Source organism: Amblyomma americanum, chromosome 1 (assembly GCF_052857255.1).
Source record: "Amblyomma americanum isolate KBUSLIRL-KWMA chromosome 1, ASM5285725v1, whole genome shotgun sequence".
NCBI lineage: Eukaryota > Metazoa > Arthropoda > Arachnida > Ixodida > Ixodidae > Amblyomma > Amblyomma americanum.
In genome coordinates, this window is record NC_135497.1 from 408993438 (window position 1) to 409006051 (window position 12614).

General features: G+C 59.5%; 1 protein-coding gene across 1 annotated transcript; it reads left to right on the top strand.

Moving 5' to 3' along the window:
• The first annotated feature begins 347 nt into the window (after positions 1-347).
• Positions 348-12296, top strand: LOC144102737 (uncharacterized). Its single transcript, XM_077635924.1, has 2 exons — positions 348-869; positions 12143-12296. The coding sequence occupies exons 1-2, from the start codon at positions 426-428 to the stop codon at positions 12179-12181; spliced, it is 483 nt and encodes a 160-aa protein (XP_077492050.1). The 5' UTR covers positions 348-425; the 3' UTR covers positions 12182-12296.
• The last annotated feature ends 318 nt before the right edge of the window (positions 12297-12614 follow it).

The window sequence follows — 12614 nt, forward strand, 5'->3', positions numbered from 1 at the left end:
CACCTGCTCGACTTCAACGGTGCACATCATTGTTTCCGCAAAACGAGCCACTGTGCGCATGCACAAGGAGGCAATTTTCCGAACATTTCTTCTTTTACATGAATGAAAAAATAGAAAGTAAATTGTGTCCACTTCAATTTTTTTCTTTTTCAACATTGGGACGTCGTCACACGAGTCTTGGCAAGTCGCCAACATAGGGTTTTCCTTTTGACAACGATAGAAACGCAATCATTAAAGTCGTAGCCACTCAACTATAATGAAAGGGTGAGATCAAAACCGTAAAAGGTCTTCCGATCCTAGGCGGCGCTGCATGTGTCCTAGAAAAGCTCGTGCCACTGGCGCACCGCGCATCCAAAGCAGTAGCCTTCAGTGACATCACCTCGTGTACTGCAGCGCCCTGGTTAGCCTTCGGTCTTCATACAGAAATGAAGAAAACGTACGCGGACAACCACAAGCCGACCACAGCGATAGCCGGAGCAGAAGCAGTAGCAAGCAAGCAGTCGACGAACACCCGCAAGCCCTCCGAGAACGCGACTAATCCTCGGAAGGCAGCGACAGGAGCGGGCGACCTGTATTCACCGCCGAGTACTCGGTCGCAGAAGGATCGATGCAAGAAGGAAATGGAGAAGGTGGAGGACTCCATGTCAGAGGCCAGCAAGCCCTCAAAACCGAAGTTTGACGCCGACACGGGCCGCTCCGATTTGAAGGAGCTGAGGAGTGCCCCTCGAGCGAAAGGTGCTCGTTCGGCAGCACCCAAGAAAGTCCCAACATCTCGGCAGGACCGAGCACGGCCTCACTTGGACACGAGCGCGCAAGGGACAAGTATAGCTTCCATGAGGGCCAAGGGACCGCAAAAGGCCCTGCTGAAGGTGAGTGCTTCGATTGATGCAAACGCGCCTTATCGTTTAGATTCTGAGATGCAATTGTTTGCAGTTTGTGGGTTTCTCAGTAGGCACAGGCCACTACCCACCGCGGGTTCAAGCTTCGCGCGAGCCAAGGGCCCCGATCAGCCGTCACCACACGCACCCTGGGGCACCGCTGCGGCGGCGTTCAACCTCTGAAGAGAGGAGAGCGGCTCGCCGCAAGAAACAGGCCTCCAAGTTCACGAAGGAGACGTTTATTGACGCCGTCCTCCAGCGGTACATACACACACTCAGCAGTCACCCCGTCCCGGGGCGCGCTCAGCGCAAGGCTCCGGTGCGCGCTCGGGGCAACAAGAGAAATGCGCGCCGCTAGCACGCCGCTGCAGGAGATTGTCCCCGCGGCAGTGCTGTGATCTCTCTCGTGTCGGTCGTTGGGCCGTTTGCGAGAGAGAGTGGGCAGTCAACGCAAGGTGCGCCTGTCAGAGGTCATTGGACCCCTGGACAGGCTCGAGCCGCGGCGGATCAAGGACCCACGCTGGCGAGCTCGAGTATGAACTGGTCCGAACGGCAGAGGCCGGCCCGGACGAACAGTAACGTACGCACCTTACGCTGTCTCGGAGGGGTCTCCTCTCTCTGGGCCCCGCTCGGAAGGTCGCGCGACCACCCCAAACGGGTCCTGAATTCCCGCCAAAAGTCACCAATGGCAAAGGCCCTTGGGAAGCCGGGGGCGGAGCTGCGGCCGAATGACAGCGATTAGCCACCAGCCGTCTCTCCGCCGCCCGAGGCGGGAGAAAGGGAAAGAGGGCGACGCGGGATGCCGCGCAGACGCCACGGCGGGAGTCTAGCAGGCTTCCCACATCCTCCTCTCCTTAAATGCCCTCCTACCCATCGGCGAAAGCATGCGGCAAAATAAAAAAACAAAAAATTAATCCACATAAAACTACCACACTTCAGTTCCAGCCATACCCCAACGACAAACAAATAAGAACAGGGATGTGGGAAGCCTGCTAGACTCCCGCCGTGGCGTCTGCGCGGCATCCCGCGTCGCCCTCTTTCCCTTTCTCCCGCCTCGGGCGGCGGAGAGACGGCTGGTGGCTAATCGCTGTCATTCGGCCGCAGCTCCGCCCCCGGCTTCCCAAGGGCCTTTGCCATTGGTGACTTTTGGCGGGAATTCGGGACCCGTTTGGGGTGGTCGCGCGACCTTCCGAGCGGGGCCCAGAAAGAGGAGACCCCTCCGAGACAGCGTAAGGTGCGTACGTTACTGTTCGTCCGGGCCGGCCTCTGCCGTTCGGACCAGTTCATACTCGAGCTCGCCAGCGTGGGTCCTTGATCCGCCGCGGCTCGAGCCTGTCCAGGGGTCCAACGACCTCTGACAGGCGCACCTTGCGTTGACTGCCCACTCTCTCTCGCAAACGGCCCAACGACCGACACGAGAGAGATCACAGCACTGCCGCGGGGACAATCTCCTGCAGCGGCGTGCTAGCGGCGCGCATTTCTCTTGTTGCCCCGAGCGCGCACCGGAGCCTCGCTCTGAGCGCGCCCCGGGACGGGGTGACTGCTGAGTGTGTGTATGTACCGCTGGAGGACGGCGTCAATAAACGTCTCCTTCGTGAACTTGGAGGCATGTTTCTTGCGGCGAGCCGCTCTCCTCTCTTCAGAGGTTGAACGCCGCCGCAGCGGTGCCCCAGGGTGCGTGTGGTGACGGCTGATCGGGGCCCTTGGCTCGCGCGAAGCTCGAACCCGCGGTGGGTAGTGGCCTGTGCCTACTGAGAAACCCACAACTTGGTGGCGCGGCCCATTGGGCCTGTCGGCGGCCAACTCGCGCCTTTGCTGCCTTCATGGTCCCGGTGGACGATTTATTGACGGCGGTCCCATGTCCTCCACAAGGTCGTCAAAGTTGAGCATGAGGACGTCGACGACGCTCGACGACCCCGAAGAGGACCCGCAGCCCGACACCTCCTCGCCTGGAGTTTCCGATCCGGGTGGACCACTTGCCTGGCCGCCGCTAGGCGCCGGCACTCCGGGGGCCAACAGCGCGGCGAACGCCGGGCTGGCCTCCGCCCTCCGGCGGCACAGCGCCGCAAGCTCGACGTCGGAAAGATCGCTCGCCGTCGGCAGTGCCGCCACACTCTGGCTCCCAGCGGCAGTCCGCCTCTTCACTCGTTGTCGCTCCTCCTCCCGCCGCCTCAATTCCTGCCTGTGCACTTGCCCCGTGAAATGTGCTTGAAAATACACGGCCACCCGGCACATATGGCAGTAGCCGACGCCATCTGGCACAGGAAGCCCTGCTCCCGCCGACACGCGGTCGTGGTCCGCCACGGTGTGACCACGGAAGAGCCGTGGCACGCAGTCCAGCGGCACCCCGGTCCTCACCCGGCGCTGCTCCTTCCATGGTGTGTCACTGAAAAAGGCCAGGGGCGGCTCCTGGCCGTCCTGGCACGTCCACACAGCGACGCTGCGTTTCTTGGGTGCCGGCCTGATCTGGGACGGCGGCGCGGCCCCGACGACCGGTGATCCCGCACGCCCCTGTCGACGCCGACGAGATTTCGGTTGACCCAGCCTCGCCGCCGCTCCACCGTTTAGCCCACCGCTGACCTTCTGCACTGGTGCCATGGCTGAGTCGTCGAGACAATTGGTGTCCGCTTACTGGCTTACTCGACGCCGCAGCACGATATGTGGGCACCGTCAGACTGCAGCGACCTTCGGCGGGAACCCCAACGGGAAAGGGTGTTGTCCTTCCTGCCCCCCCCCCCCTCTCGGCGTTGCCTTTGATCTTGGGAGCACGGACATCATCCCAGGCACGCACCGGCACAGAAGCGGACATTCATCAGTGACAACGACCCGCTTGTCGGAATCGTCCCGAGGCGCGGTGGCAGGGGTCAAAGGACACACAGACGCACTCTTCACACAAAAACCATGCCGCGAGACACTCGCTCCTTAACGAGCAAACCACTCCCCAGCCGGAAGGGGAGACTTTCGCCGACCCCTCCGCGAACCAACCGGTCCCGTGTTCTTCCTCGCCGCACCCGTGGGGTCAGAACATAAATGAAAAGAAGGCGCGCTGTACAAAAAAAAGGCCATCTCTGCGCTACAAGAAAAGTGCAATCGCGAGTAGGCTGAACTTTACATATGTACAAGTCTGGTTAAAAAATCTGAACGCCAACGCAAACGTATATTACATATGTACAGATCTCGGAACGTTAGAAGAAACAACGAATAAACTGGAAACAAAAACATGTTAAAGACTGACTAAAACAAACAAACGACTAAATAAATGCACAAGGCTGGAACTGAGCATGCGGAAAACAAAACAAAAAAGAAATCGCCGTGCTTCACCTGGGGTAGGGCCCGGCGAGAAAGCTCGCCAGCTAGCTGAGGCTGCGTGCCTTCGGTTGCGGAAGAGTCCGCCATCCGGCATCAATCACATCGGTGACCGTCGCCTCAGATTGTACCGGTGCTCGGTACGGTTGCGTTCCGCAGCACCAGTTGTGCCTTTGCGCTTGCTTGTGATACCAATGGGTAGCGATGCAAACTCGTCAGACCGTGACGCATAGGCCTTCAGGTCTGCGATGTGGGCACGGCTGGTTTTCCCCGTAATGGAATCCTCCAGCAGGTACGCGAGCGGCGACCAGACTCTGACCACTCGGTACGGACCAAGCCACCTAGGAGCGAGCGAGGCTGAGAACCCCTTGCTCGCATCACTAAGAACGTGGTTGCGCTTCAGGACAAGATCGCCCGCCTGAAAAGTCAGGCTGCGGTGCTTGCGGTCATACTGAGCCTTCTGTTGGGCTCTGGCTGCCGCCAAACTCTGCCGTGCTCTATTGAGAGCCCGACCAAGCCGGCCCCGAAGCGTCGACGCATAAGCAGAGCAGTCTGCCCGCGTCTTCTCATCCCCGAGCTGGCTCTGCACGACGTTTGACATCGGATTCGCCAGCTCCCTCCCGAAATTGAGGAAGGCGGGAGAGAAACCAGTTGAGCGATTCTCAGCCGTTCGAATGGCGAACGCAAATTCGCTCAAATGGTCTGCCCAGTCCTTTTGACACCCGGCAAAGGCCGCCAGCATTTGCTTGAGCGTTCGGTTGATTCGCTCGGTCAAGTTGGACTGGGGATGGTAGGGTGAAGTGGTGTAGTGCTCGATTCCGAGGGAACGGCACGTGTTACCGAACACCCGAGCGGTGAAATAGGACGCATTGTCCGTGATCAGTCTTTCCGGAAAGCCGAACCGACAGAACACTTCCTGGAGTTTATCCAGCACCGCTCGTGCTGACACTTTCCGAAGCGGGTACAACTCGACCCATTTGGAAAAATGGTCAGCTACTACCATCAGGTGAATGAACCCCTGCTTACTCCTGGGGAAAGGCCCCATCAGATCGCAGGTGGCCATCTGCCACGGACGCACACTGTCAATTGGTTTCATCATTCCGGGCGGCTTGCAGCCCCTTGACTTCACCGCTTGACAGACATGGCAGGAACGGCAATAGCGGAAAATGTCACGCTTCATGCCGGGCCACGTCACCGATTGACTCAGTTTTGCAAAAACTTTGGAGCCACTCAGGTGACCGGCCAGTGGTTCGTCATGAGAAAATCGCAACAGTGCGCCTCTCAGACTTTTGGGGATAACCACCTTGAACGGGTCAACGGACTCATCATCGGTGGCTATGTATTTCAGCACGAGCCCGTCATGGCCCAGCAAATATGAATCCCCCGGGGCTCGCCGCGACACACGCTGGCTTTCACCCCCTGCGCCCGCTACAATACAAGTAGCGTCCCGGCGCTCCGTCTCCCTGAGACCGTCGCTCATCTCGCGACACATGGGGTCATTTTGCTGGGCTTTCAGCAGCTCTTTCCGGCTGAAAACGATTCCTGTTACCCCAGAGGGGGGCCTGGTCTCGTCCCCCTTCAGGTTTGCAGCCAAAATTTCCGCTCGCGACGGCGTCTCCGAGGCGCTCACGCGGAGCTTTGCCTCTCGCCCGCTTTGCGAAGCGCTGCTTGCCTGGTTAGCGGAATGGGTTAGCCCGTTTGCGGGCTCCCCCTCCTTGCCGCCCAGCGGCTCGTCCGCTTTTTCGCCCGCTCCGCCTGCTGGCGTCAAGGCGCCGCTGGCAAGTGGGGCACGGGATAGCGCGTCAGCTACCACGTTCGTGCTCCCCTTTCGATACACCGAAAAGTCGTAATGCTGTATCAGGAGAGCCCAGCGCGCCAGCCGACCCGCAGGCTCGCGGAGCCGCATCAGCCAACTGAGCGCACTGTGGTCTGTCTGCACCACGAATTGCGTTCCGTCAAGGTAGACGTCGAATTTACGCAGTGCAAACACGATGGCGAGGCACTCCTTCTCGGTCACGGAATAATTCCTCTCCGAGGGCAGCAAGGAGCGGCTGGCAAAGGCCAGCGGCTGCAGCACGCCATCGAAATCCTGTAGGAGAACTGCTCCTAAACCCAGATCGCTCGCGTCAGTCTGGACTACGAACTGTCTGGTCAGGTCGGGTAGCCTGAGCTGCGCTGTCTCGGCAATGGCACTAGACAGGAGGCGAAAGGATCGCTCTTGCTCAGGCCCCCATTGCCACGCGGCAGTCTTTCCCAAGAGCTTGGTCAAGGGTGCCTGCACGCGGGCACAGGACGGGATGAACGACCGATAGAAATTGGCCATTCCCAGAAAACGGCGGAGGCCGCGTACGTCCTTGGGCACGAGAAACTCGAGTATGGCTCGGAGTTTGTCCGCATCGGGCTCAATGGAGCCCTCGCCCAGCGTGAACCCTAGCAATTGAACTCGGGTCCGCGCTATTTGGGCTTTCGCAGGATTCAAAGTCATCCCAGCAGCCCGTACCCTCGCGAGCACGTCGGCAATGTGGCCTAAGTGCTCATCGAAGGTTCGTGAATAAATCACGATATCGTCCAGGTAGCACATGGCATGAGACCATTTAGCTTCCCCTAGGACGCGGTCCATGAGCCTCTGAAAAGTCGCAGGACCATTGCAGAGACCGAAAGGCATGCGAGTGAACTCAAACAGCCCTCTGTGGCACGTGAACGCGGTCTTAGACCGGTCAGCGTCCGTCATCTGGACCTGTAGGTAACCTTTGGAGGCATCTAGCGTGGAAAAGTACCGCGCACTGCCCAGGTTTCCTACGATTGAGCTGATCGTCGGGAGCGGATAGGCATCCTTTCGAGTCAGCGCATTCAGACGGCGATAATCCACACACAACCGGTGGCTGCCATCTTTCTTAGGCACCAACACAACCGGAGACGCCCAAGCGCTGGACGAGCGACGGATAATGTCCGCCGACAGCATGTCATCCAGCAACCCATCGATCACCTGCCTTTTCGCAAGGCTGACGGGTCTGGGGTTGCACTTCAAAGGAAGCGCATCTCCGGTGTGGATCTTGTGGCTCACTAAATTAGTACAGCCAGGTTGATCCGTGAAGAGCTCATCGTACTGACACAACAGTGCTGTCAAACGAGCCTTCTGTGTGTCATCCAACGTTACCGCAAAGGCGGCCAGCGGATGTGGTGCCTGGTCGTGCCGCGCCGCTCGGTCCCAAAGGGGAGCGTGAACGACGGAACGCTCGACCCAAGGGCTTGGCTCTGGTCGCTGAGCGTGGCACTCTCCGAACGCCTTCACTGCGCAGGCAGTTATTGACGCCGGTGGGCAGATGAACGGCTTCAGCTGGGAAAATGGTCCGTCGCGATAGCCGCCATTCGCAATGTCCACCACGATCCCGGTTTTCAGGAGAAAGTCACTTCCGAGAATCACGGGCACACTGAGCCCTGGGAGGTGGATGAAACGCGTGCGTCTCGTCCGCTCTCCCCACCTGACAGTCAGCCTCGCGGCGCCAGCCGAATGGGCTACGCCTTTCGCAAGGTTGAATGTCGTACGGCAGTCCCGCAAGCGCACCGAGTGCTTTTGCAAGTGGGACAACACCTCTTCACCGAACAAGGAGGCAGTGGCTCCCGTATCCAGTAACGCCAAAAATTCGCGGCCAGCAATGGTGACCGGAATAAACGGCGCGTGCGCATTAGCAAGGGAGCTTGCTCTGTACGCTGAGGGGATTAGCGAGGCTTGGGCCGGTCGTCCCTTTACGACCGACCCGCGCCGCCATTTCCCTGCCTCAAAGGAGGCCTGGTTACGGGGCATTCTCTCGCTAAGTGCCCCGTCTCTTGAAAGCGGAAACAGCGCACACCGCCGCGAGCTTGGTCGCGGAACAATGGCGCCTCTCCCTGCCTGGTTCCGCCCGTTGCACGGCCAAAGGGCCGGCTGATTCGGGTTTCCCCCTCCCCTGTGCGTTGGGGCGCTTGGCGTCCCTGGGCAGGCGGTCCAGAAAACGGTGCAGCGCAGGCTGTCCGTCTCCTGTAGGAGTAGGGATCGAGAGCTCTATCGCTCAACTCCCATACTTCGTTTTGCCCGCTAACGGCTGCAGAGGCAGCGTGTGCGGGTGGTCGCCGGTTGGGTAGGGGCATGGCCCCTCTCCATGCACAGCGTGGCTCGAGGGCCTCGCTTGCCGGCGGTGGCGGACGATAGGCGCGCGCGGCGAGAATGTCGCCTTGAATGCGCTTTGCCTCGGCGGCCAGCTCCTCAAAATCTCGGAACCGGCCTCCGCGCAGGTATGCCGAAAAAGTCGGATGTGCCTGCCTGATCGTCCTTTCCACACGTTCCTCGTTCGAGGCTCTGGGCTCGGCGATTGAGAAAAGGTCCTCCATCGCACGTACGTACTCCAGGAGTGACTCATCCGGAGCCTGTGTACGGAGCTCCAACTCTCGCCGCATCCTACGCTCATAGTCAGCGGGCAGGAATTCGCGCAAGAATGCTGCACGGAACTCCTCGAGAGTCGCTGCCCGGTGGCCGGAAAGCCGATGCCACCTAGCTGCGGTGTCAGTCAGTGCTGCGGGGATGATGTGTGCAAGCACAATCTGATCAGTGAGACCCATAGCTCTCTGGTAATGGGTGAGGGACTCAAGGAAATCCCGGGCACTGAGGAGGTCATCATACCCGCGGTATGTTGGCATGGGCAACTTGACCGCGGGGTGAGACACCTTCGGCGCGGCCAAAAGCGTCTCAACCGCCCCTGACAGCGACTGAATCATCTGGGCAGCACTTCTTAGCAGCGACTGCGCCCCGGCCTCAGAGGAGGCTTGGGCGGGCTGCACGAACGCAGGAGGCAAGGCGCCCAGTTCGATGAGCGGCGCGGTTTCCACAGGGAGCCGGGCCAGCGCCTCACCGTTCCCAGAGCAGAACTGACTGCTCGCGGGGCACGGCTGCTGCTGTGCAGGACGGCCGGTTGCGGCAGCGTCGCACGCACCGCTTTCGCACTGGGTGCAAAGCACGCACAGCGGAGGCATGTGATCGACGGGTGCACCGCAGGGTGCTCCCGATAGAGCTCCAATGGGAGCTGCGTGATCGACGTTGGGGGTTGTAGCGCCGTATGCCCCAATGGGGGCCGCGGCCAACCACGGTGTTTGGCTATTCGAAGAAACAGCCGCCAACAGATCAAAGGACGCTTCGACTCCTAAGGGAGCCGACACGTAGCTGCCGAGTGCCCCGATGGGGGTGGCAGACATGGTGCGCAAGCGTGATTGTCAAGGCGACCTGCTCGGCAAATGTGCTATCAAAGGCTAAGAGCCAGTGACTTAGCACGTTGGGCGCCAGTTGTGGGTTTCTCAGTAGGCACAGGCCACTACCCACCGCGGGTTCGAGCTTCGCGCGAGCCAAGGGCCCCGATCAGCCGTCACCACACGCACCCTGGGGCACCGCTGCGGCGGCGTTCAACCTCTGAAGAGAGGAGAGCGGCTCGCCGCAAGAAACAGGCCTCCAAGTTCACGAAGGAGACGTTTATTGACGCCGTCCTCCAGCGGTACATACACACACTCAGCAGTCACCCCGTCCCGGGGCGCGCTCAGAGCAAGGCTCCGGTGCGCGCTCGGGGCAACAAGAGAAATGCGCGCCGCTAGCACACCGCTGCAGGAGATTGTCCCCGCGGCAGTGCTGTGATCTCTCTCGTGTCGGTCGTTGGGCCGTTTGCGAGAGAGAGTGGGCAGTCAACGCAAGGTGCGCCTGTCAGAGGTCGTTGGACCCCTGGACAGGCTCGAGCCGCGGCGGATCAAGGACCCACGCTGGCGAGCTCGAGTATGAACTGGTCCGAACGGCAGAGGCCGGCCCGGACGAACAGTAACGTACGCACCTTACGCTGTCTCGGAGGGGTCTCCTCTCTCTGGACCCCGCTCGGAAGGTCGCGCGACCACCCCAAACGGGTCCCGAATTCCCGCCAAAAGTCACCAATGGCAAAGGCCCTTGGGAAGCCGGGGGCGGAGCTGCGGCCGAATGACAGCGATTAGCCACCAGCCGTCTCTCCGCCGCCCGAGGCGGGAGAAAGGGAAAGAGGGCGACGCGGGATGCCGCGCAGACGCCACGGCGGGAGTCTAGCAGGCTTCCCACATCCGAATGACAGCGATTAGCCACCAGCCGTCTCTCCGCCGCCCGAGGCGGGAGAAAGGGAAAGAGGGCGACGCGGGATGCCGCGCAGACGCCACGGCGGGAGTCTAGCAGGCTTCCCACATGATGCGACGCGGGATGCCGCGCAGATGCCACGGCGGGAGTCTAGCAGGCTTCCCACATGATGTGGGAAGCCTGCTAGACTCCCGCCGTGGCGTCTGCGCGGCATCCCGCGTCGCCCTCTTGATGTGGGAAGCCTGCTAGACTCCCGCCGTGGCGTCTGCGCGGCATCCCGCGTCGCCCTCTTTCCCTTTCTCCCGCCTCGGGCGGCGGAGAGACGGCTGGTGGCTAATCGCTGTCATTCGGCCGCAGCTCCGCCCCCGGCTTCCCAAGGGCCTTTGCCATTGGTGACTTTTGGCGGGAATTCGGGACCCGTTTGGGGTGGTCGCGCGACCTTCCGAGCGGGGCCCAGAGAGAGGAGACCCCTCCGAGACAGCGTAAGGTGCGTACGTTACTGTTCGTCCGGGCCGGCCTCTGCCGTTCGGACCAGTTCATACTCGAGCTCGCCAGCGTGGGTCCTTGATCCACCGCGGCTCGAGCCTGTCCAGGGGTCCAACGACCTCTGACAGGCGCACCTTGCGTTGACTGCCCACTCTCTCTCGCAAACGGCCCATCGGCCGACACGAGAGAGATCACAGCACTGCCGCGGGGACAATCTCCTGCAGCGGCGTGCTAGCGGCGCGCATTTCTCTTGTTGCCCCGAGCGCGCACCGGAGCCTTGCTCTGAGCGCGCCCCGGGACGGGGTGACTGTTGAGTGTGTGTATGTACCGCTGGAGGACGGCGTCAATAAACGTCTCCTTTGTGAACTTGGAGGCCTGTTTCTTGCGGCGAGCCGCTCTCCTCTCTTCAGAGGTTGAACGCCGCCGCAGCGGTGCCCCAGGGTGCGTGTGGTGACGGCTGATCGGGGCCCTTGGCTCGCGTGAAGCTCGAACCCGCGGTGGGTAGTGGCCTGTGCCTACTGAGAAACCCACAAGTTGCAGTATTTAATCTGAAATCGCGCCGTCTTATACGTAGTGGTTATACGCTTCTCTGTGTGTGGAACCTCACTGCTTACGTTTGGTTTGGCATGTTCCCTGCGTTCACTTGGATTTTTTTTTTCTTTTCAGTCTTCACAATTTGTCTGGGCGAAAACAGGTGGTGGCTGATGTGTAAACTTTTTCGGTGAATCGTTTTCTCTCCTAGTTGTGAGAAGAAAAAATCTAGATTGCGGCTCCTGCACCTGACGCACATTTGGGCGCAGGCAAATAAGTCTGCACCGGAGTGGAATTCGTTGGATGCATGCAGTGTAGGAGTGGTTGCGCCTAAGATCCAGATTAACATGTTCCATGTGCGACAGCGTTTTCTGGAGCCCTAATCTCTGTTTACTGCGGCCCCCGGTGGGCCACCTTTCATTTTGTTGAGTACGTTGTGACTGACATTGCAAATAGATGCACAGTGAAGCCAACTTTTTGGAACCGCCAAGAAATGGGCAATAGCAATCCGGTGTGTCGCTTTTCTCAAGCTCATTGAAAAATCCCAAGCTGTCGCTTCTCTTCGCGCGACTCTGTATTCGTTGCCGCACAAAATGAATACAAGACGTGACCGACCAGTGACTCACGCCACATTGAACGCGCTAACTGCGAGAGGCCAGTCGTACAGGCGTCTGCTTAGAGATTCGCTTACAAGCGCTTTAACTGCACCCTTTCCTCCCCGTCACCTGCACAGTGTCTTACAGACAGCTTCGTCTGGGGAAGAGCTGTGTTTTAGAGAAAGTCTGCGATGTCGTATGAACCTAACTGCATGCTCTCTTACACTCTGCAGGCGCCGTCCAAAACTGGCAACTCCGTCAGATTAAAGTGAAAGTTTCCTCGCCATGGGAGCAGCTACTCAAAATTGGCGAAGCTGTCTCCGGGAGCAGTCATCGGTCAATGACCAGACAGACGCAACTCACCCATTATTCTAGTTTTGCCTTTTAAGTGTGACTCGTCTGGTCTGTGGATGGTGAATAAACGTTTTTTTAGCGCTGAAAAATGGGGCGAGTTGTTACGGGCCCATTTCGTTTTTTTTCTTTACCACCTAATGGTGCCGGTGGTGTTCGAAGATTTCCAACGGTTACGCAGGTGTCTGGTGTTTTAAAAAAAAAAGCGCTGCCAATGATTCGCAAATGTGCAGTCTCTACCCACGGGTTTCATGAAATCTGAGCTGCTACAGTAAAGCGGAGGGATGAGATAGTTTGTACGTACATACTTGAAGAACAGAAACAGCGCAGCAACAGGGCCAAGAAAGAAGACTG